Source organism: Malaya genurostris, chromosome 3 (assembly GCF_030247185.1).
Source record: "Malaya genurostris strain Urasoe2022 chromosome 3, Malgen_1.1, whole genome shotgun sequence".
In the NCBI taxonomy this organism is placed as follows: domain Eukaryota; kingdom Metazoa; phylum Arthropoda; class Insecta; order Diptera; family Culicidae; genus Malaya; species Malaya genurostris.
The window spans coordinates 248,228,104-248,252,774 of record NC_080572.1 but is presented as its reverse complement, the minus strand read 5'-3'; the positions used below and the strand labels follow the sequence as shown (position 1 = coordinate 248,252,774).

Here is a 24,671-nt window from a genome sequence, read left to right as displayed (position 1 = left end):
CTTGAACATACGCAAGTCAAAAACCATATTGGTTGATTAAAAAAAAATAGTTGAATCAACTATCGTAAAAATCAAAAACTGTGTGCTCCGAATTTCAGGGTCGCCCTTGTGCTCTGATTTCGCACACAAATTATTATCAATTCTCTGGCAGGGTAATGATACATGAGATTTTATTGTGTAACTAAAAGTTCAAAAATTGACCAATCAACTAGATCTTGATTGAATATTGAGTTTCAATCGTGTAGGACCACTTCCCAAAGCCTAATTGACATCGAATTCTTTCAGTTTTTTTCACTTGGTGGACTGTGAAACAGTTTACTATCTGCTTTATTATACTGGCAAAGAACCTACGTCGACTTGAAAACAGCGGCAATCGCAGGGAATTCAACGCCCACTCACTAATCTTGGCAATGACAAACAATCAAAAATTCGAACCAAACAAAAGCATTAAATCGAACTGAGTGGACTAATTTTAGACGTCAAGTAGTAGGTGTACATTCGAATCAGTAATTTCCATCTATATAGAATATGGAAGAAAAAAAGAGCAGGAACAACAACACAGCCAGTTTTAAAGGTCGATTTAAAAAAATATTACCGGTATCTGCTAGTTAGTCACTTCGAAAAAACACTGGTGTGAAGAACGCTTGCAAACACACTCGCATCATCGTAAAATCGAATGTCAGAAACAGAAAAAAAACACTCTCACGAACAAAACCTCACAAAATCAACCCGCCAGAACCGAGACACAACTTGCATTATATTAGTTTATTCACTAGTAGGTTGTTTAAATTTAAACGTAATTCCAATTTATCTCTTCTTATTCTCGCTCAGTAACTGTTTGCGTCATGTTGAGTTTCTCTGAGTGTGTGTGTGTGTGTGTGTTTGAATGAAATACGACAAAATCTACGTTCTGCAAGTTGTTACTGTCAGAATCAAATGCAAAACGCGCGACGCCGGCGTCGATGGTGGGTGATGCAGTCGTCGTCGCCGCTTCTGTCGCTACCACAAAGCCACGTGACGGTCACGATCACGATGATCTAGTTTCAAAACGGCACTTTTCCATCCCGACCCCATCAGCCAGCCAGTTTAGTAGCATTCCGATGCGCATTAGCGCCCGGTCGGAAGAGGTCAGCCTAATTTCATGACGCTGTTTGCAGTCGTCGTCATCGACGGGACCGCCGGAAGATAATTACTAGGGTGAGTCAGATACCGGCTCGGGGGAAACTATTCTCATTCTGATTTATCCAACTTGGATGAATTAGAGAATTAATTTCCTGTACAAACTTGCTTCTAAACGTTGCGAATTAAGATGACGATCATAATTCAAGAATAAAATTGTACATTCTATCGACATCCACCCTAATGATTATGATCCCAGATGAAAGTTCCAGATAACTGTGGAACCGCTGCTGCTGCTGCTCAATTAGCGACTTGTTGAGCTGGAATTAAATAGTTTTCCGGGCTTAGTCAGACTGTCAGTGCCGGAGTGATACTTTAGTCACGGGACGGCGGAAATTGAGTTACCAATTTAATGGACGGCACCAGCTTCGATGGTGAGAAACTGTTTATCGTTTCTGACGCCGGCGTTAAAAGTTTCGGCACGAACGGAAGTGTTGCAGTGGCATTGTTTACAACACTTTCGGCGATGGTGTTCAACTAATGAATTTAAAATTGAAATTTCCTTCCCATTTTGCCCCACGTTAGACGATTTAGCTTCATGCTAACATCAATCATAAACTCATAACCAGCAAGCGATTCGGTTAGGCAGCTAGCAAAAAAAAAACTTTGGTTATGATATTGAAATAAACTATTCTACCTCTCCCGATATAGAATGCGGTCGGAAAAATAATTAGCCTTATGCAATTAAACTTTTGCTGCCGTAACTGGGGAACGAAAGCAGCGGAAAATACATTCTCGGAAAGTTTTCCGTCCAAACCTGTTCAGGCCGACCGAGCTCGATTGAAAGAAACACCTCTCTCTGTTTCTCTCTCTCTCTCTATGGTGCATGTCAGTTACCGAGTGCCATTTGACATTTTTCCGCGTTGAAGCACAGGCTTGGTTTCGTCGTCGCCACTGCACTTAACTAGTAGTTAGTGTTCAACCGGGGCTAGGGTGGATGTCAATAGTCAAGTGAGTAGATTTTTCATTCAAAAAATATCATAAAACCTTTAGGTTGTTGTGAATTCGTACTTCAAACTTGTTTTATTTTGAGAAACTACTTTCACTTCCATCATAAAATTGTTTAGATTAGCCTAATTTGCTCACAAGTTCCTATCATATGCCGTTCCTTGAGCTTTCCTTCGGTAGTTGGACTATCGGAAAAATATCATGCCATATTTAGAGCCCACTTCTTAGAATCACCATGGCAAAATACATTTCGCTAAATTCTCAATATCATCCACCGAGAAGACACTCGGACTGTAAAAATAACCTTGTGTTCGCTTCACTGATAAGTTCAAGTAAGTACCGAAGCAATGCTCAGATTAACAATGTTGCAATCGTCATTTCAAGCCAGACACATGCTCAATATGCGATATTTTTCAATTTTGTTTGTTAAAATGTACAAGCCATCTTGAACTTATTTTGACTTTTGTACTGATAAAATTAACAAAAACCTGTTTCAATCCATCTAATGGTGTAATGAAGCCTTTCTCATATCAATCATACTTTCATATATAATACTGCGTTATTCTTCAAAATAATTTAAAAACTATCAATTGGAGAAGATTTGAGGTCAATGTAGAAAAATTTTCAAGTTTTTATGCCCTTTTCAGTTAGCTTTTATTTGAATCTAAGTTTGTGAAAATCGGTTCAGCCATCTCCGAGAAAAGTTAGTGCAGAAAAACGTTGCATAAACACACACAGATATTTTGCGTACTCGACGAACTGAGTCGAATGGTATATCGCACTCGGCCCTCCGGGTCTCGGTTCAAAAGTCGGGTTTCACAGTGATTGCATAACCTTTCTATAAAAGAAAAGCAAAAAAAACTGAAACAAGACTGATGAACGAAAGAGCATAAATGAAAATTTGCGAATTGATCACTGCAGAAACTTAAAAACTGTCCCAGAATGTATGAACGCAACCAAAAACCGCTGCCATTTCGCAATGGTTCAGAATCTGTAAATTTTTATGGCTGCGTCCTATTGTTTACACTATTCTCTAACCACTTGTGCAGTTGTTTATTCGTTTTCATTAGTTTGTTTCGAAATGCGTGGACTTTCAGCAGAACGACGTCGAAAAATTGTGTACAGAACGCGAACTGTCACTGAGAAAGATAGCAATAATGGAAGGAGTAAGTGAAAAAGCCGTGCTAAATGCAATCAGGAAGTTCGGTGAGAATGACACCTTTAAGGATAAACCGAAAACGGGTCGAAAAAAAGGTCCTGCTAACCTTCAGTTGGATAAACGTATACAGAAGGCGTTCGAGCAAAAGAAGGAGGTTTCAGTTCGGGATGTGGCCAAAAAAGTGTGCACTTCGAAGTCAAATGTTCTCCGTGGTAAAGAACGTTTGAATCCTCGAACCTATAAGAAGCAGAAACAACCAGAACGTAGTCCGAAACAAGAAGCATCGATCAGGCCGAGGGTTCGAAAGCTTGAAATCGTATTGTACATACGATTCTTGATGGAAATTTGAACTGCATAATCATGGACGACGAAACCTACGTGAAACTCGATTACAAATCCTTGCCGGGACCACAATATTATACGGTGCGAGAAGGGCAAGTGTTAAACCAGTCTGAGACCTCGATTGAAGTCGAAAAATTTGGTAAGAAAACTATGGTCTGGCAAGCAATTTGTGGCTGCGGTAAGATTTCGGAACCCTTCATCACCACTGCTTCAATGAACAGCGAAATATACATCAAGAAATGTTTACAAAATCGACTTCTACCCATGATTCGAAGCCACAAGGATCCTGTTGTCTTCTGGCCAGATCTTGCTTCTTGCCACTACTCGAAATCAACGGTAGAATGGTATACTACCAAAAATGTCACTTTCGTCCCAAAAGACATGAATTCACCAAATTGCCCACAACTTCGCCCAATTAAGTAATTTTGGGCATTAACGAAGGCACATCTTAGGAAACATAAACTTCTTCCTGAACGCCATTTTTGGTACAATTAACGGTTTCCGAGTTACAACGATTTGAAAAAGGCAATTTTTGTGAAATGCAAAAAATACATACGCCCTTTTTAAAAATCAGTCGTGAGTCGGATTGACCTTTCAATCGGTTCAAAACTTATGGTTTGCCATACTGAAGCCATGTGCAAAGTTTCAACCAAATCGGAGAAGGTCGATTCTGATTTTGTCACTTTTTCCGTCTACTCATTCCTGGAATTGCTCAACTGGCTTGTAAGATCAGTGCCCTATGCATCGAACTGCTATGGAACTGCTCTATTTAAACATTCGCGTCATTAGACGTTTACATGTAACGATGCGAAGCTGACGAGAACAAAAGTACCAATAGATACAATTTTATTTTAAATTCGTTACTTTCGAAAGCAAACACTAAATAGTTTTTTAGCATCGATTAGAGGGTATTCCATGAACAATTTCCAAGACGTATTCAAAAATGCTAGATCAAATTATGAAGTCATTAAAAACATTCTGTGAAACTGAAAAAGTATTTTTAAGTAAGTTATTCGAATTCTATTCGAAGCAGCCGAAACTAGAAATCGATATAAGAAAAGATGATGTCTTTTTACCTTAGCCAGCAATTTATAGAAACGCAATTTTGTTTTTCCCCAAAATAGAAGATCTTCTAAAGAGTATAATCGCTAATTGTTTCGTATATAATGCAAAAAGGTCTACATATTTGTCTGCAAACCCCGAAATAAAAAAAAACATTAAAAAATGTTTTGAAAACCTGACATCAATTTTATTGTTTCAATATACTTTCCTAGCGATTCTAAACTTTACATCTGAACATATTTTCAAATTAGCAAAATCAAAGAGCAAAAAAAAATCGCAGCATTCGAATGCTGTGAATTTTTAGAAACAGTTACAATTGTGCGTTCTAAACTAATTAGGAATAACATGTCCCCAGAAACATTTACTTCTTCGGTCCTTGTCATATCTGAATCCATTTGATGCAAACTTAGCATTTAGGTGGGGCAGATCACTAAAACTGTGGCCCGGGAATATGCTTTATTTAGTTTGCGAAATTGATTACTGGATCGTTACGGGAGCGAGTCATTTCGCCGAAAGTCGTTTCACCGAATAGGTCATTTCGCCGAAAGAGTCATTTCGCCGAAAGAGTCATTTCGCCGAAGGAGTAATTTCGAATACATCATATTGTTTTTGTTCCTGTATAACTGATGTGGCACAGCCACGTAACCGAAACCAAGATGGCTCCGTGGCATAAAACCGCCGAGGCGACGCCGACTGTGTTGGCCGCCGACCCACCGTCGGAAGCGGCGGCCTTTTGCATACAAACCTGTAACCGCCTCGTTTGCTCGGTCTACTCAAAGCTAGGTTTCTTTGCTTTAGTTAGGTCCGAACGAGCGAGGTCGGACAGCACACGAATCAAATCGATGTGGCGAAGCCGCATTGGATATTTTTCCACTTAATAAACGGAAAATACCACATATATTTGCTTGGTAGATACACCTATGCAATTGCTTTGATGCTTAGTGACTAATAGTTAACAAGTTTTCTTGGGAACTCGTCCTGAGGCTAGTGAATCAATCTTTATTCAAGAAGTACAATTGTATCAGGTGTACAACTTTGCTTCCGCCGTTTTCCGATAGGTTTTCCGATCTCAGCTGTACCGGCTGAGGTTGGTTAAAATACATAGATGATAATGCCTTTAAAGTGAGTGTGTACAGTGCCTAACGAATTGTCATCGCCGTTTCAGTGACAGTTGTTCTTGTTTTCGTATTATTCACGCTCGAAAATGTCTGTTTATGTGCCCAATTCTCGCCATATGTGGGAAGTTTTACTCCTTTCTTCGAGCCGGGATCCGAAAATTTCCGGAAATATGGGCGAAAGTTGTCGCTAGCGACGGACAATACTTTGAATAATACATCTGTAAGCACTTTTTCGCAATAAAGCTTTAAATTTTGGAAAAAAACGGCAGAAGCAAAGTTGTACACCTAATAGGTAAAAAAACGGGCGTTAACGTATTATCATTCATTTGTGTTTATTTTAAATCAATTCCAATTATAATATTAAGACAATTGCAAGAATCGGTGAAATGACCCTTTCGGCGAAATGACATTCGCCTGATCCGATCGTTACAGTACGTTATGGCGAATATTTCAGAACATTAATTAGGTTTTCTTGAAAATTTTCTAAGTGAATTTCATGTCCTGATATTTTTCCAATGGAGTATGACAAGCTTTGCATCTCACAATACGAACGAAACCTCTGAAAAGTTTGAGGTATGTAGAATTACACTGATTATGTAAACTGATTCTTATTAAAACAATTTGATTATTTGCATCCATCAAAAAACAGATAGGAGAAAAACTGTCGATTGAAAAGGTAGAAATTAATATTGGCAAAACAAATATTACCACTGAGGTTGGACTCGAAACGGCAACTTCCGCCTATCCGTTGAAATCGTTATGCCAGTTACACTCATTTAAATGTAAAACACAACTTAGAAAACTACATAATTGTACACAATCTCCCGACATGTTCAACCTGAGCACGGTTGATTTGTGGTTCAATTCCAAGTCTCGGCCCTGTGGCATCATGCGGCAATAGAACACCTCAAACACAATTTCCAATCTGATATACTTTCTATCCTCGAGATGAATACTAATATGTGAGATTTATATGATGTATCTTTTGTCGTTTTTGAGTATATAAACCAAACTTGGACAAGATATTTGCTTCGTAGAATGGTTTGATCAATGCATTTTCCTATTACATTCATAATTTCAGCCAGTGGTCATAACAGAGGGCCTTAACAAAGATTTATATCGAATGATCGATACCGGTCTAAGTGCATTTTAGTGTGAGTAAAATCACGAGATTCAGTAGTTCTCTTTTCTCCAAGAACCGGTGGCAAAGCCTGCAGAAACACTACTAAAGTTCCCCAACGGAATGGTTATTTTAGTCGGGAAAATATATTTTGAATCTCCATGATTAACAAAAGCATGCAATCGTGCTTAAACAAATGTCAATCGTAAAACGATCCACCCTACTGCAACCGATTCCTTCGCACGACACAAAAAATGGGGTACCAACATCATCGGTATACTTTAAAGTTTGACCCGGTTGGCTGGCTGGCTGGCTAACTGAGCAACTGGGATAGCATTATTCAAAGAGCATACTGATGATGATGATGATGATGATGATGGTTGACCCACATGGTGAGGACGGCTGGGCTGCAGCAACACGAGCCTCACCGACGACGACGACCATGCGTTGTTCAGCATGCATTCCGGCAGGCAACATGACGTATCGGTTCTGCAGAATGAAAGAAAAAAGAGAGCAGGAAGGCAGCAGTACCTGTCGGCAATACATTGTCCCGTAAAGGATTTTCCCGTACCTAAAGCGGTGCCTATGGCGTGCGTGCGTGCGTGTGTGCATTCGGTGCACGATAAAATCGAACCGTTTTCGACGGGTCGTTCATGTGCTGCACGGATCGGTCAGAAGGTAGGGATGTGGGTAAACAAACTACTGAAAGTGCAATTAAAGTTACTGTTGCCGAGCGGAAATGTGTTAATCCTCGATGAATCCCGTTACCGGCTGCGGAAAACTAGGCGACCCATCGGTGTTGCTATGTGGGAAGTTGATCTTGCCATCGGGTGGCGATGCTGGTATGGGACATGCTCGGAAAGTTGGGTCAGTAATTTTTCCCGATGAATTGCGACTACAAACAAGGTACTGAAAGAGGACACAGGTGAGGTATTGCTGCTAGCTGTCGGAGGATATTCAAAGCGAAAATTTATTTCAGAAGCATATACGAGTTTGTTTAACGGAACAGTTGAAAGTACCTATTAGTATACACGGAACGACCGAAATCAGCATTTTCGCGAAAAATTTAGTTGATTTGCTGATTTTAGTTAGTTATTTTTTGAGACAACTAAAAAAATCTTACTTTTGCTGATTTAGATTTTTTATTCTCATTCCCTTAATAATAATAAAATATTTGTTGAAATGACTATTTTTTTTAGTTGAATTCACAAAATAAACGTACTGTCATTTCTTAGCTAAGGCACACTTCATATCCAGTCAACTAATTTTTTAGTTGAATTAAAGAAATATAATGTTGTTTTCAACCAATATGAATGGTTGAATTGGCTTCTGCAATCTGCAGCTATATGGCGCCCTGTCACCGAAACGGTAACACCTTAATGACTACTAGCCACTAGATGGCACACTACTGCCGAAAAAAAATCAGACGCGGTTGTCTTTTCTATATTGGCAGGTATAAATACGATGTTGTGTTGGAGAAAAAGACATAAACGAAACGTAAACATCTTTTTGAATTTTTTTTCTTCTAAATCACTGTTTCTTCATTCTCACTGAAAACTTTGAGCACTCGGAAAACAAAAACCGAATACAAATAGTACACCGGACGGCGCAGCTCGGAAGGTTTGAAGATACAAAAAAACTTCATCACAATTAGAGTGAAACATTCGAAATTCACTTCACTGTTCCGCGTAAAAACATTATTACGCACAATCGCTTCAAGTGCGCACAAATTCTGAATAAATACGATTTCCACTAACAGTTTACGACATTTTTACATATCGGTTTAGAAATTTAAATAAAGATATATCGAACACATGCGAAAAACATCAAAACAATGTTCAAGCAGTTTCAATAAGACTGTCCTTTTTAGCTTTTTAATGGATTGTTTTGCTTTGACACTTCTCATGAGTTTTTGGCTAATAAACTTGTTAATAATACCCATTTCAGTTTTGTTTTTTTTTTGTGCTGTCCTTCAGTAATGATGGTGATAGATAAATAGAAACAAATTTTCTGATTTTAATAACTACATTAGTTGTCAATGAGAATTTCGTGTTGGATTGAAATATTGTTGGTTTGAGTCCAGGATATTCACCAACTAAACACATTCTCTAAAACTAAGAGTTTTTTCAGCAAAGTAAATTCTCAATTTTAACTAATTTTATAGTTATTTTGGAAATTTTGTTGTTAAAATCAACTAATTCAAAAACAGTAATACGAATTAGGCGCAGAGCTAATTTCGGTCGTTCCGTGTAGACTCGCTCAGGGAGAAACACTTCCAAAGCGAACCTAGCAGGATTATTCAGCTGTTTCCTTTAGTTTCATATTATACAAAAAAATAACACGCAAAATCGAACTTATGCACCGCAATTTATTCTATACGTTTTTACAATAAGTAAAAAGTCAAATAAAGTTCAACCGTTTCACATTTTTGCTGAACTACGGAAGATACTGGCCCAAATAATTGGTCTTTACATCATGGAATATGAGTTTTGGTCGCAAATCAAATACTTCGTTCGAATGGATGTGTATAAAAGTTAGAATTTGCATCGATAATAATAGACAATAATTTTTACTATCAGTATGTCGTCAAATGCATACAATACCATTTGATGATCCAGTATGTCGCTAATGTAGATTTGATGCTTACCTGAAATAGAGAAGACAAAAAAAGAATGTTAGTTTGAACAGAAGTTGGGAAAGGAATTAATTTCAGACCATTGCTATGCAAGCATTAGAACCCAGTCTTTCAATCCACATAAAACCAAAATACACGACAGAAAGAAAATTAGAAAAAAAACAAACTAGACTAAAATAAAAAACAACTAGACTAAAATAAACTAGCTTTCGTTTACTTAAATTTACATTCCGTCTTCGGCTCAACAGTCCATTGACGGTCTATGTTGAACTGCTAGTGCGAAGTAAATCTCAACTCTTCTAGAGTGACTCTGTTTTTCAATTTGCATCGAAAAGCAATGTTTAAACTGATCATGATGATTATGATGAATCCATCGAAAACAAGTTTCAGTCATTTAGGGGTTTTACTAAAAAAAATGTATGATCTCCACCTACAGGTTCGACACTAACATCCGCCCGATTCTCTCGATCACCGTCCCTGTCCACCATCTTCATTGGAACTAACAAGATCTTTTTTTCTCACTAACTTTTCGTTCCCCCTTTCCCTGTCTCTTCACCATCTCGATGGCAACTAGTTAGATCTCTGTAGTTTTCAGACATTTTGTTTCCATACCCCCTTTTTACCCCGGTTTCCACAATATTTACTTTTTTTATTTTTTCATCTATTCGTAACATCACCATCACTGCCTACGGTCCTACGCTCCAATCGATGACCAGCATGCGGGCCACCCGCCGGGCCTTCGTAGCCTGGGGGTGTTTCCCGCGGACCCACACGAACCGAAAGGAAGCGGCCATGTATAGCACCATCTGGAATTCATGTAATATTCAATTCACCGACACCTGCCGAACACAAGCTACAAGCTTTTTTCAAAAATTCTAGACGACATAATCTAATGATACTATTCTAGTTTTAAGTTAGTCGTTAATTAAGATTAGGAAATATCCTTGGCATCTTAGAGCTTAAGCAGTGCGCCTGAAAATATATATTATACTATTGAATAAAAAATATTAAAAAAATAAAACTAAAAAGGTAAAAATAGAGCATTCGACTACTAACACCTATATAAGTGTTTTTGACGAAGAACGATAAGCTGTTTTTGAGAGTAAAAAAATTAAAATTGTAATTGTTACAATACATTTTGCAATGTCTAACATCCCTGAAGAAGACGCAAACCAGTAGCGTCGAAACGTTAGGTGTTCATACTGAAACATTCATTTTAATCCACTATTGCCTGAAAAGCCTTTAAATAACTTCAACAAAATTCTGCAGAAAGATCTCCAAATTAACCTCAAAGCATATACAAACAATGATAGGGCCATTTGTACCAATAGTCATCTCAGCAGAGTCGCCATGATATTTCGCCGATTACTCGACTTTCAATCAATGAATTGTGATAAAATCGAACACAATCTTTGCTTCGGCTCTAAGAAGCAAGACAGCAGGAAAAATAGTAATGTCGAAATCTGGTGTAATCTAAAAAAAAATATTTAAAAAAAATCGACCTTGCGATTAGGACCGCTAAACTTAAACGTAAATCTGCCTAGAATAAAACCGCAAAACTACCTTTTTTGTTGTGCCAAATGTTTTAAAATGCATGAAACGTCGAGTTCTAGTGTAATCTAAAATAATTATTTTTTTTAAATCTAAAATCGAAAATGTCAGAGTTGAATGAAAAAAAAAATCCGGGATTACACCAGATCTCGACGATTCATTAATTTCTAAGACAAAACAAGAAAATCGAACAACCTTAAAAACTCGAGTAACTTCGGGAATCCGCATAAAAAAAAAATACGTTACTTCGGAAATTCGCATAATAAAAATGCGTAACTTCGGAAATCCGCGTAAAAAAACCGTACAAAAACCGCAAAAAAAGACCTCTGTGTATAAACTTTTTTTTTTCATAAATAGGTTTATTTCTTAAGGCAATTTACATAAGTCACAACGATTTGAGTTTAATAAAACATATTCCTCTTGTTTTTAAAATATCATATGAGGTATTTTGTTATTTATTATTAAATCTACTTCAGAACATTATTTGAACCAAACGATTAACTGCTATAAATTATGAAACAAGCAGAATTTTTTATACATTTTGTTGTTGATTTCGTAACCTATTTTGAGTTTGTTTTTATCAGCACATCATTTTTATTAAAATTTTGCTATTGGATGAACTATTGGACACAGTAGGAGTCAGAACTAACCCTCAAAAGCGTCAATTAATAAATTGAAACTTCAATTGTCTTTATGAAATGATAAAGAAGTTTCATGTAAGAAAGGTCACGACTGTGTTTAAACTTGTCAATATATGTACGTGCGATGCTATTTTTGACATTGTTTTGATTCAAAAATCATTTGCATATCTGTACGCACAGTAAACAATGTCCGCGATAATCGTTGCTGCAGTCAGCTGGGAAGTTCGCACTGTGATATGAGTTTTATGTTAAAAAAACTGCTCAGCAGCTGAAATTCGTCGAAGTTTATGCCATGTTTATGAACCTACTACGAGGAAAGGATTGGATGCACAATGGTTGAATAAACAAATGTTATCGCCGGTTGACGATCAGTGCCGTGGTTTATGAATTTTCTCACCTTTGACGTACTACATCAACGAACAATTGTTATGGAAAAATTTGGACTAGCCACAAGCGCAATGTCCTTAGAGAGATACACAAACAGTGTAAACTTTGCGTCTGCTTAGCGGTTCAATTTTAACTACTAGGTGGGCATGGCATTTTGATTTGAACTGTTTTATGAACTGAAACGTGAAGATCTTCGAAGGAAGATATGTGATTTTTCACGTTTTTTTTTTCATAAATATAAATAATAGCTATAGAGTTCGCTCAAAATTTGGATAAATTTTCCGAGGCCCGAGTGCCATATACCAATCGATTCGGCTCGACAAACTGAACAAATGTCTGTGTTTGTGTGTCTGTGTGTACAGAACAATAAAAGGCGGGTGGGTAAAGTCAGAGACATAACTGGATGTCGTGAATACGGAAACAACTGACATGTTTCTTAACACTTCTGAATATCAATTAGTTGATCAATTGTATGAATTATGCAAGCATTCTTCTTTTTCACATTTTTCGCAAAAACAAAGAATGTGAATTTCACACAGCGAAAACTGCACAAATCTAATCAAATTGTTCTAGATTTGCACTAAACTGAGGATATTTACCTTCGATTTACAATCAAGAAATCCTAATAGTTCTTTAGAAAACTGTTAGACCCATTAGAACGGCTGATTTTGGGTGATGCTCTCCACCGTTGTCCTCTTTTCGTTGTTTTTTCACTAATGCAAACAACTAGCAGCTGTGACGTAATCGTTCTTGACGGAAGCGAAACTAGCTTTGCAAACGACACACAATACACAGAATCCAAACTAATCCAATTTTTGTTAAGAGGTTTGTTTTTACGTGATTCTAGCTTTTTCACTAATGGGCGGTCCTAACGGCTATAAAAATAGCATCATAAAGAATTTTTATGCCGATTATTTCATTTTGGATTTGCATTTCATTGAAAGAAACTATCAGGATGCTGTACGGGATTTATTCCTGCATTTCAGAAAGACCAAATTGTGGAACTCACTACGATATTAAGCACTGTTCAGAACATTTTTCTCGAACAATTTGTTGTACAGCAGCAGATATTTTGTTCTCTTCCTCAGAACGCGTTCTGATTGGCTGGTGTTGACATGGGTCAAATGAGACAGGTTTTTCAATAGTGCACTATTGAAATACTTCAATACTTTTTCTATACACGTTTAAGTTGAAAAATTTCGATTCTATTGGTGGTTAGATTATATAAATCTTTCACAGATCTCTAAGATATGAGCTTTCAAAGTACGAGGAAGGCAAACGCGTATTATGAATTATCCTTTTTAATACTCGTTTATACTAAACATTTCAGAAAAGTTTAATTTTGAATTATTTGAGATTACACACAACTGAAAATTTTATCATAAACTTGTGATCATATTTCCGATTGCATGTAGCAAAAATTATGTTGATTCGTTAGATACAACAAGAGATATTCACGATCAAAAACTTATCACTCTCTCAGAGGGTAAATTTTGAAAAAGCGCCCCATAGTAAAAAAAAGTCGTATTCACGACAAAATGGTCGGGCCGGTTTTGATCGGACTAGTTGAAAATGAACGCCTTCGTTCTTCAATCCGTTGTTTACTTTTTGTGCCATATTAAGTTTTATGTCAAAATTTGTAGTTTTTTGAGAATATCTATCTCAATTGACCTCAAAAACAAAATGGATTTCATAATCTAGATACCTTTCAAATAAACCATAGTTGGTTGAATTCCATCCAAATCAACGGAAATATTGACATTTTTGTATAAGTAACTTTTCCTCTCTATCCCAGTAAAAGAAGTTAAGAGCGCTTCATAGTAAAGCGATTGCAATTGTTTCTAATGCGAATATTTATGCAAAACGCTGGCGGATTAAAAAAAAAATAGTGTACACCCGAAACACCCTAAACATTCTACCAATAGTCAAACAGAGCGCTGAACGGAATCGGTAGTTTCCCAACCAGACACGCTATATTCGATCCCACCTTTAAAAGGTTGCAACAAGAAAGAAAATCGTTTAGATGTTTTCCATGTCGGTTGCGTTAGCCCGAAGTTTCAAGCTTCTTGTATAAGTCACCTGAGGCTGCTCATTTCGAAGGTCTCGAAGGTAAATAATTCTATTAGCTAACTATTATTCTATTCCACGAAGGAAAGTGCATATGGAGAAAAGTCTACCTCCTTGTTCCTTGGAACAGACCGCAATTGTGCGATTTTAAGTGCATCCGTGCGAAAATTGTTCGCAAATAGTGATGACAGATCGTCACAAAGTCAACAGTAGAACTTCTCTACACTTTTTACAGTTGATTTTGTAATTGAATACCTGATCGGACGGCCATTGAACTACGGAAGGTTCTTGAACTATTCCCATTCATTTCCAGACACTTTTAATCACAGCTTGTCTAGCGATGGCACTATCAATACAAACTGATAAGGAAACAGAGAAACTTGCTTTCTCGGTAATAATCAACTTCATCGAACTATCACTCGAATGTAGGCCTCCAGAGAGAGAGAGAAAAAAAACGCAAACCACACAAAACTATTTCAGATTTCAAACAGTGATGGAGCCCGCGGTCAATGTCATGTGCAACGCTCGACTATGCCGTGGTTTACGATTCAAAAGTTATGCATGCCGGTTTGTGTATGTGTGTGTGTTTTTTTTCTTTCTAAATCACGATTTGATAAGGATTCAACTATATATGAATGAACTGTTCCAATCACACCGTGTCATGTTCGAGCACCCCACTGCACTGTTGCCACCCACGGCCCACTGCTCCGCGCCGAGCTCCATCCGGTTCAATTGCCAACATCAGCAATTCCACACTTATCAGCTAGTAGTTGTTGGCTGAGTTGCGGTGAGGTACCCATCCTGGGCCCCCACCCCACCCCACCTGTCATTACCTGCCACAGGAGGCCACTAATAATGGTTATCGAACCGCTGGTGCCCGTCGACTACGCGGGTCTACCGTCTTTATCTGCTTCTCCTCGGGGGCAACCGCAAAGAAAGAGCGAGAGACAGAAACCAACCGAAAAAAAATCTCAAAAATGTTATTCCACAGCTCTGATAACGCTGCGTTCGTCGGTGTTAGACACTGTGGCCAGTCCAGTCAGTCAGACTTGAAGTAGCTGTAATTGCAATTAACAATCGATTTCATCAATCAGTTGTTTTCATTTCTTTTATTTGCCCAGTCTTTTTATAGGTGTTTTTTATGTTTTTGCTGCAGCGGCAACTGATTTAAACTTTTACTGTTTACTGTTTTCCAATGCAGAAGTGCAGCACGACCTTACAAAAAAAATGGAGGAACGAACGAAAAGAAAAATATGCTAACCGAACATAGTCACCACACACATGCCCGAAACCTGACAAGGAAAGTTTTTAACCTTGCACCGCCTTGTTACTATCTTTATCACTGTTGGTCCGTGCACTGTTCACTCTCGCTGCACAAAATGTTTTCCATTTTGTTTACCTGTTCCGAGACCGTGGGGCCGAATCGTGGGGGGGGGGGGTGTTTGGAACCGCAAAACAGAATGGGAGGAAGCATCGAATTAGACAATGCTATTTGCAGCCGTAACAAGATTAAAGTTGTACGTTCGTAAGCGAACGGCCGCGCATTACAGCATTACATCCTTTCAACAACAACAACAACAACTTCAACTGCAACTAATACTACTACTACTACAAAAAAAAACAACACGAACAGGTAGCAAACTTGTTCGGAGGTGCACGGAAAAAACAGACGTAAGACCGTGGCCTTAGAAAACGAAAACAGGAGCTAAGTTCGTTGTATGTTTATGCGAGTAATACCTTTGAAATTTGATAACAGTTAGTCGCTATTTATTTCATGAATTAACTATGAATTCAGAGATTATTTTCGTATAAGAGCCAGGTGTATGCTTTACTGGAGAATAACCTTGCAAACTGTAGCTGAAAAAAATTCAGTTACTTTCACAACAGATTTGTTGTTCGCCTTTCCAGTAACTCATTTTGGAACTATAATCGACAAGCAAACAATTTGTCAGTCATATCGAATGACCTTGACAGACTCACGAAAATCACTGTCAGCTGTAATCTGTACTGTGAAAGTAACTGTCAAATGAGATACTCTATAGTTCTATGGCCAACTAGAAGTATGCCCAGTCATAGACAGGTAACTCTTTTTGTTTTCTCTCTCATTCTCCTATCCCCTGTTGAAGGAAAAATATCAAGAGAATACTAACATAAACATAAATTGATTAAGCTCAGTATTCCTAGCAAAAAGTCAACGGTGTTGGAGTTTATTGTAGTAAATGAATATATTTCAATTTATATACTGTTCGATGATTGTTTAATCACAATATGATCAAGTAGTGACAAGACAAATAAAAATATCATCAATCGCTTCGACAATCAATGAGCGTCCTGATGAGTGAGATATCGAGAGAATTTTAGGTTTGACATACCGGCTCTCAGACACTCAATACATGATGATTTGTAGAGCCTGGTTGGCAGCTATCCAGTAACATGAGCTATCCAATCATTGTCTTACAATATTGCTAGTTGATGGTGACCAGTGATGCCAGATATTTTCATAGAAAATCTGTATTCTTTGTATAAAAAATCTGTATTAATCTGTATTCACTAATAAAATGAAATTCTTACAACAAAATGATGCTAAGATATGTTATTCCAATAGATTGTGGTTGTGGTTGTGGGCGCTCACAAGAATATTCAACGACGAAGTTTCATTTTTTTATCCACAAAAATTGAATTGTAATCCCATATATTTATCTAGTTAGAAATCGGTGACTTTATAATTTGACATGGAATTTCAACGCCCAATATGCAACGTCAAGTCGGTCCATACCACTCTCAGTTTGACAGTAAATTTTCATGATGCCATTACTTCCTTGAATAAAGTATTGTCTCTGAGCGTATCTTTTTCCAATAAATCATCTTTTCTGATAGTTTTTCATTCATTTGGCTTCTCCAATATATTTTTCCACTAAGTCATTGCAAAAAAATTGAATATCAGTTCAAATTGGTTTCAAATTATAATATAAATGGATTTAACAGATTTTCATATTAATTTGTGATCGTCACTGGAATCAAATACTAAAAGATAGCTCAGACAGAAAAATTAATTCTTTCTTAATTTTTGTGAGATCTGTATAAATCTGTATTAAATTGAGGAAATCTGTATAAAACTGTACTTTGTATTAAATCTGTATGATCATGTAAAAATCTGTATAATACAGATAAATCTGTATAAATGGCATCTCTGATGGTGACAGATATCTGATGCTAACGTCAAAATTTCATACAAGTGTTGCCAAATATTCTTGGTGATCGGTGGTTCAGAGCATAGGGCACTGGTCTCACAAACCAGTCGCCATGTGTTGTTCAGAGCAGAACTTCAAGTTCCAGATAGAAATATAGTACCCAGATTTTTCTTATCCGTCACCGCAAATACACATACAATCTCAACATTACACAGAGCAAAAATTACGCATATTACAGGTTACAGGTCAATTCCACATGCAATTAAACCTGTGCGCCGATCAAAATTGTCAACATCGGCGGCTAAAGTGTCTTTTTGCCCAGCGGCTGCGGCGAATCGGCGTGACGCCATTACCTGAAAATATCGCCAGCGGAGGCGGCGCGATTCGGCGTAATCAATTATAAACATATTATTAATTTTAATATTAATTCACACATTCTCAATTTCTCTATTTTATTGTTTTCTCGATTTACAATCAACGATCCAAATGTTTATGTGATCCATTAAAGCCAACGTAGTGAATAGAAATATAAAGTTTTATTCGGATTTTTTTATATTTTTCAAATCGCTCGCGTTTTTAGATAAGACTCCTGTTTAAATTGAAATTTAAATTAAATAAATATATCTTTTTCGTATACTTACGTATGTAATTGACATAAAATCGAAAATAATATCAAATTAAAACTCGATATCACTGAGAATACTATAAAATTCATTTCATACAAACATACAAATCTGATTAGAAAACAGTTTTATCAAAAGCCTGAGTTACAGAAACGCCAAAATGAAATGTAGAGGCGCTGCTTGTTTGAAGATGATCCTTTCAGAAAGCGCTGTCAAAACGACAGAAAAATTTTCTATTACTTCACATTTTGAACAATTTCTTATCAAAGCGGGTAAATTCATTTGAAAAATCATAGTAGAAGTAGATGATAATGTGTTTACTCTGAGTTGGTAACGGTGATATTAATTTATTGTGCAAAAACTAACGTTTATTTAGAATGGAGCATCAAACTTGGTTCAATGCCACTTTTTCAAATGCCGGGAAATAACAAATAAAGTATCCAAAATAAATGATAGTCGAATGCTATACATTCTAGTACTCGAGAAATCAACATTATACTGGTTTCTGTATAAAAAAAAAAGTTGATCCGAGAAAACCCAATTTCACACATTTCTGAAGATTGTCCATGTTTAATCGTAGTTCACACCAAAAAATGTTGTGGTAATTACTTTGAAATCGATTTTCTTCTACCCCGAGTTTACTTTTATTGCTGATATTTATTTGTATCATTGAATAAACAAACAAAAAATGTTGCAAATCACTACTGCCGATATGAAAATTTTCGGAAGAACCATCCTTTTCTTGGTTCCATTTTTCATTTGCAGGTGTCGCTACCGGTAATTCAGTTTTGCGATAATGTGCCGCCAATAGCCCTTTTAAATAAAGACAAAAAATAGACTTTGAATAAAATGGCATTGGCTTCGGTTGTCGTCGGTAGTACCGATTTTCAGTATAAGTAGGCGAAAAATGCTTTAGTGATTAATTTTCAATGAATTTTCATAAAAACTGTAAACCATTTTCCACATTGATAAAATCCTTTTTTCGGCTGATGTAATACGTGGCATGGCGCGGCGGCGCACAGGTCTACATGCAATGCCATTTTAAAACCCCTAACAAGTCAAATAGCTACATTTTACATTAATGGCGTCAATCTGTAAGCGAGGAAAAATATTCCATTCGTAATGATTTTTTGTCGCATTTGAATGAACTTTGAACATTTTCGATCCTGCAAAATCACCCGCGAAATCGATTTTTTTTATGACAACTGTCCTAGAATCGTTTGAAATGTCGATATCTAGTTTCATTTCGAAAAGGTTTCTTATAAAAAAAGGAACTCTGGGACATTTCGAAATCGAAAAAATTTTTCGAGGCCAAATATCTTAAAATGACATGAAACGTCGAGATTTGGTGTTATCTCGAAATTTTTTTTTGAAAAATATTGAATCTGGGATTTGTTCTAGAATTGCATGACATTTTTCGAAATAACACCAGATCTTTACGTTTTAGGCAGTTCTCAGACATTTGGCATAAAAAAGTTTTTTTCGATTTCAGAAAACTTAAGTTTCAAGTTTTGCTTTAAAAAAACACAATATCTCGACAAATCATGTCATTCTAAGACTTTTGACATAAAAAAAATCGTTTTCGGAAATCTCAGTACTTTTCCGAATCTCAGTCGATTTTTCTTAAAAAAAAAATTAGAGGGTTGTATTCAAGACACGACCGAGCACAATAACATTAAAAATGATATGTTTCTAGGGTTCCCATAATAAATACGAAAATAAAGATGATAATGATGATGATACACTAAACTATTCAATTGACTAATTACAAACTTGCTCTAGTTTAAGCGCTTAGATTGTTAGCAAATGATAAAATTGACAATTAGATTCTTTCTTGATAATTGATTCTATTCAATTTTGATCCCTTTCCACAAATTTTTACATTGTTAAGTTTTTGAATAACGTCCTTTAACTAGAAGTCAATTATGATGAATTCAAAGTTACTCGAAATCTCAATTTTAGATACAAACAAAGATATAAACCTGAACAAATGAAACTGATCTATTCAACGATAATAATTTTCGAGAAACGTACAAATTTATTAATTTTATAAACAGTTAATCGATCCAAGAGAAGATTTTATATATTGTTAACGAAAAAATGTTGTACTAGTAAACTCAGTAATAGTGTAATTTTATGAATCCTTCTTCAAAATCGTCGATAGTCTTCGGAAAGTGTCGGTAAATAATATGGCAACAATACGAGGAAGAAAACATGTGAAACAATCCGCATAAAATATTTAGTTACTTACATTGATTTTCGCTTTGGCATATTAGGAATATACGGAATGGATACGCAACAAAATCCCGAAATTTTGTTCATATTGTAACTTGATGTTATTAACTTATGAATGAACATTATTATAGTTACAACGCGTGTAGCCATCAGACGCGTATTGTTTTGAAGCAAATAATAATTAAACTGAAACTGACGGTTAACCAAATTCTACTAGAGTTCCTATTCAAACAATACATGTAAAATCACAGCTAAGCTTACCTTGAATTTATCTTTGAAACTATACAATATTGCATCTAATTGTACTGTATATGTGAGCCTGTGGAACTCATTTATACTACTAAACCGAGGAGGCCGCTTTTAGTTTCAGAATTTGATTTTGAATCTTTTGAAGCGTTTAATTCCTGGTGGGACAACAACTTGTTCAGTCGTATTGTCACGTTTTGTTCGTATGGGAATGGAGATTTAAGTATGCAAACCGATCCGTTCACTAATTAAAACATTTTTAAGCTTACAATATTGAAGCTTTGGAATCATTTAAATTAGGAAAATCCATTAACAAATCCTCGAGGAACAAGCGCTGCAAATTAGATCAGAAAAATCAATCGCCGATATTTCTAAATTGCCCTGATAGTTACCAGAGAACCAAAATAAAATACTCAATTCAAACCAATTTTTCAATGGGATGCAAGTGAAATATTCAAATGTCGTTATCTCATAATAGGCATTGTTAATGGTAAAATCGACCAAAAATTTGCTAAATACATGGGATATTTCGAAAGAATCGGTAAACACGCTGATTCGGTTCTTCAATAGCTAGATGATATATAAGATACTCAAGCGAACACGGTGTTGCGCAGACAACAGGAAATTTCACCAACGCATAATGCAAAAGCGACAATCCAGCAAGTGAACGCATATACAATTCAGTCATCAGCTCACTGGACGAGCTACTTGTTTCATTCACAGTCAAACATCAACTAGGCAAAGAAATATTGTGCAGCCTATATTTATAGATTTCTCTTCATACTACGCAGAACGATGCGGTGTTTTTTATGCATGACGCAAAGCCTCCTATGCCGAACAAGAAGTTGACGTCATTTTGTACAACAGGGATTGGTGGATGAAAACATAGGTCGATTCCAACCAATTTTTCAATAGTATGCTATTGAAATACTGAAACGACGTTACCATATATGTTTAAGTTAAAAGTTTTCGAATCGAATGGTTGTTAAATTATAACAATCCATCAACAAATGACCGAGTTATTAACGTTCAAAATTATGACACAAAAAGGTTACGCGACTAGTTTTGAAACTTTTAATTGACACCCGGCCCCATATAATGAAGAGTAAGGCATTTTTAATGCCAAAAACGACGGTACATGTCATTTCAAGACATTTGGCATAACAAAAATTAGTATAAAGGGGTAATGGTCCCGTAGGTTGCTATTGAATTTTATCCGAATTCATCTTCCGATTTTGGAGTTGCCCGGCGAAATGTCCCGTATATTATCCAGAATTTTATCCGGATCCGACCTCCGGTTCCACAGTAACAGGGTGAAGCATGTTAAAATTTTCAAACCGTCATGCAGAGCGTCGATGCAAAAAACGGATTTTTTTTTCTCAAAACAGTTTTAATGTGTAGTTTATTTCAGTTGCTGGCCAACCGAAACGATTTCGGCAAATAGATGATAAACTAGTTGGGCTATTTGGAAATAGAACAGGCCAGAAACCACCGGTGAGTTTGGAAGAATTCGTACTTTCTAGTGATTCTGGTTATTCCACGAGAGATGCTTAGCATTTAGAACCCTATTAGACAAAAAATATATCCATATCTTGCGTGGTTTTGCAGATTTCGTTATGAGCGATTAATTAATTTTAGTTGGTTTGACGTAAAGTCGCCATAACTAAGTTCAGCTTTCGCAATGACTGAGCGGAAGGAAAAGTTGATTTTTTTGGAATAGATACGCTCAGAGATAGGAGACTAACAGGTGCATTGGAAAAAATGGTGTTCTAGAAGATACAGCCGTACGATTTTGCTAAATTTTAGTCTAACGATTTGAAATTGAATTCTACTGTAAGAGAATTTAAATTTTTTTGTTAATTTGATTTAAGGTTTCCATCATAATCAGAGCATACAAATTCATCTGAGGGTTTCGTTCATTGAACAAATGTGTTTGCAAGCGCATAACCACAATTTCCATATGGCAATTTGTTGTGCAATTGCGATATTGTGTTAGGTTCGCAGTGCCTTCATGCCGTTTATAATTTTCCCATCCAACTGAACTTCCAACGTTCACTTCCGGAACGAACAAAGACAGCTCAGTACGAAATGTTTTGAAATTGCAGGCGTAGATTGTCGTTGGTTTTCCAGAGTGACAAGCGTCCATTCTGAGAATTTTTTTTTCTGTTTCGCTAATATTCGATTCGTATACTACTTCGATCAAAAAGTTATTGTACAATTTGTACATTGTACAAAATCGAGAACACGCACAAACGCAGATGTGCTCGATACAGTGCAACTTTTACAAATGTCCAATTACAAATTTGATAGAAAATCAATAACAGATGTGGCAAAGTAAAAAAAAAATCTAATCGGGTAGCTGAGAGCGCCGCACGGTGATCATTCTGGGAACTTTTCGATCAAGGTAGTATCACAAACGAATTTCCAGACATGACAATCACGGTCGTTTTTTGGCGCACATCTATGGTCCTCCGTGAAACTGGAACCAATGGTGATACATTGCACAGTGGGGAAAAAACGATAAAAAACGCAACTTTGCTCAATAATTTTATAAAAACATGAGCAAATATTTTCAAAATTAGTATTTCTTATGCAAATTATTCTGTAGAATCGATTTATGATAATTAGAAGATCCGCAAAATTCACTATCATGACCGTTTTGCTCCAATTCTTTTTTTTCGGATTTTATTTTGAAAACTAACTGTGAAACTCAGGAAAAAATTCAATCCCACCAATCGTATGGTATTCCTGACATGCTCATAAGTTAGATAAATGGATTGTTTTTAATAAGATTGACCGCAAACAACTGTATTCTCAGTTTTTGCAATGACTGAGCGGAAATATATATTGGAGAAGCCAAGTGAAAGAAAAACTAACAGAAAAGATGAATTTTTTTGGAAAAAGATACGCTCAGAGACAGGACTCGAACCTGCGTTCTTATGCATTCCGTGCATACGCGCTACCATTTCGCCACTCTGATCTTGTTTTAGCTACTGCAAAACTCTGTCGCTGACGATGTCCAGCCAGCGACTGGCACCATTAAGAAGGTGACAAGCGATTATAAATACACTCTCCTACTCAATGCTTGATCGGAGAAATAGGTATAAAGCGAGAGGACTAGTGTTTGATGAACAGAGAAGATGTTTGGATGTGAGATATCGGTCGGGTGAGACGGCCAGGATGTAGACCATGTTCGATGTACGTTGCTACTGTGTCTGTTTCGAGTTTTGCAGTGGCTAAAACAAGATCAGAGTGGCGAAATGGTAGCGCGTATGCACGGAATGCATAAGAACGCAGGTTCGAGTCCTGTCTCTGAGCGTATCTTTTTCCAAAAAAATTCATCTTTTCTGTTAGTTTTTCTTTCACTTGGCTTCTCCAATATATATTTCCGCTCAGTCATTGCAAAAACTGAACATAGTCATGGCGGCTTTACGTCAAACTAAAAATTAATAAATCGTTAAAAACTGTATTCTGTTTTACCCCCAGTCATCTTCTTCCGTGAATTTACAGAAAACAAAGTTCTACTGATCGGTGTTTGGACCAATTTTGGTTAAACAAGACAGTTCTATGTTTCGCATATAACCTCAAATAATAATTTATAGATAGTGTTCACGATCGCATGCTTCGTGCTACATCGTTTTACCCCAATTTTCCGACAAATATAATTTTATGTTGAATTCAGATTTACAATCCCGAAGCAGATCCAATATGACCTACCAATATTGGTTCATATTACGTGCAAAACATCTGTGATCCAATTAAACACAATGGGAATGACAGTACTAGCCTGTTTAACCCGTTTTACCCCAATTTAATTCATAAGTCGTATTTCTGGTTAAACTTTCTTTCGCATACTGAAAGCAGGCTGATTGCGGTTGATGAAAATCAATTGATATTACGAAGAAAGACCTGATTACAAATGAATTCAATGTGGAGCAAAATCTTAAGACTCAGTTAAAGGATAAATTGGGGTAAAACGGTATAACAAGATTCGTGCGATCATTGAATTCATTTGAAATCCTATTTTCAGGTCTTTCTTCGTAATATCAATCGTTTTTCATGAACCACAATCAGCTTGCTCTCGGTGTGCGAAAGAAAGTTTAACCAAAAGAATACGACTTATGAAATAAATTGGGGTAAAACGGTATAACAAGATTCGTGCGGTCA

At 36.6% G+C, this 24,671-nt stretch overlaps 1 protein-coding gene across 5 annotated transcripts in view; it reads right to left on the bottom strand.

Annotated features, from left to right (window-relative positions):
* Positions 1 to 24,671, bottom strand: part of LOC131436117 (terminal nucleotidyltransferase 5C) — a 255,864-nt gene that overhangs the window by 185,508 nt on the left and 45,685 nt on the right. Inside the window, exon 1 of one of the 5 annotated variants that reach the window (XM_058604613.1) lies at positions 14,465 to 14,527. The exons of the other annotated variants lie outside the window; for them this stretch is intronic. Within the exon in view, the coding sequence (XP_058460596.1) occupies positions 14,465 to 14,512 (48 nt within the window). The 5' untranslated portion in view covers positions 14,513 to 14,527. Of the gene's footprint in view, positions 1 to 14,464; positions 14,528 to 24,671 lie in introns of those variants that run through there. 5 annotated transcript variants of the gene reach the window in all.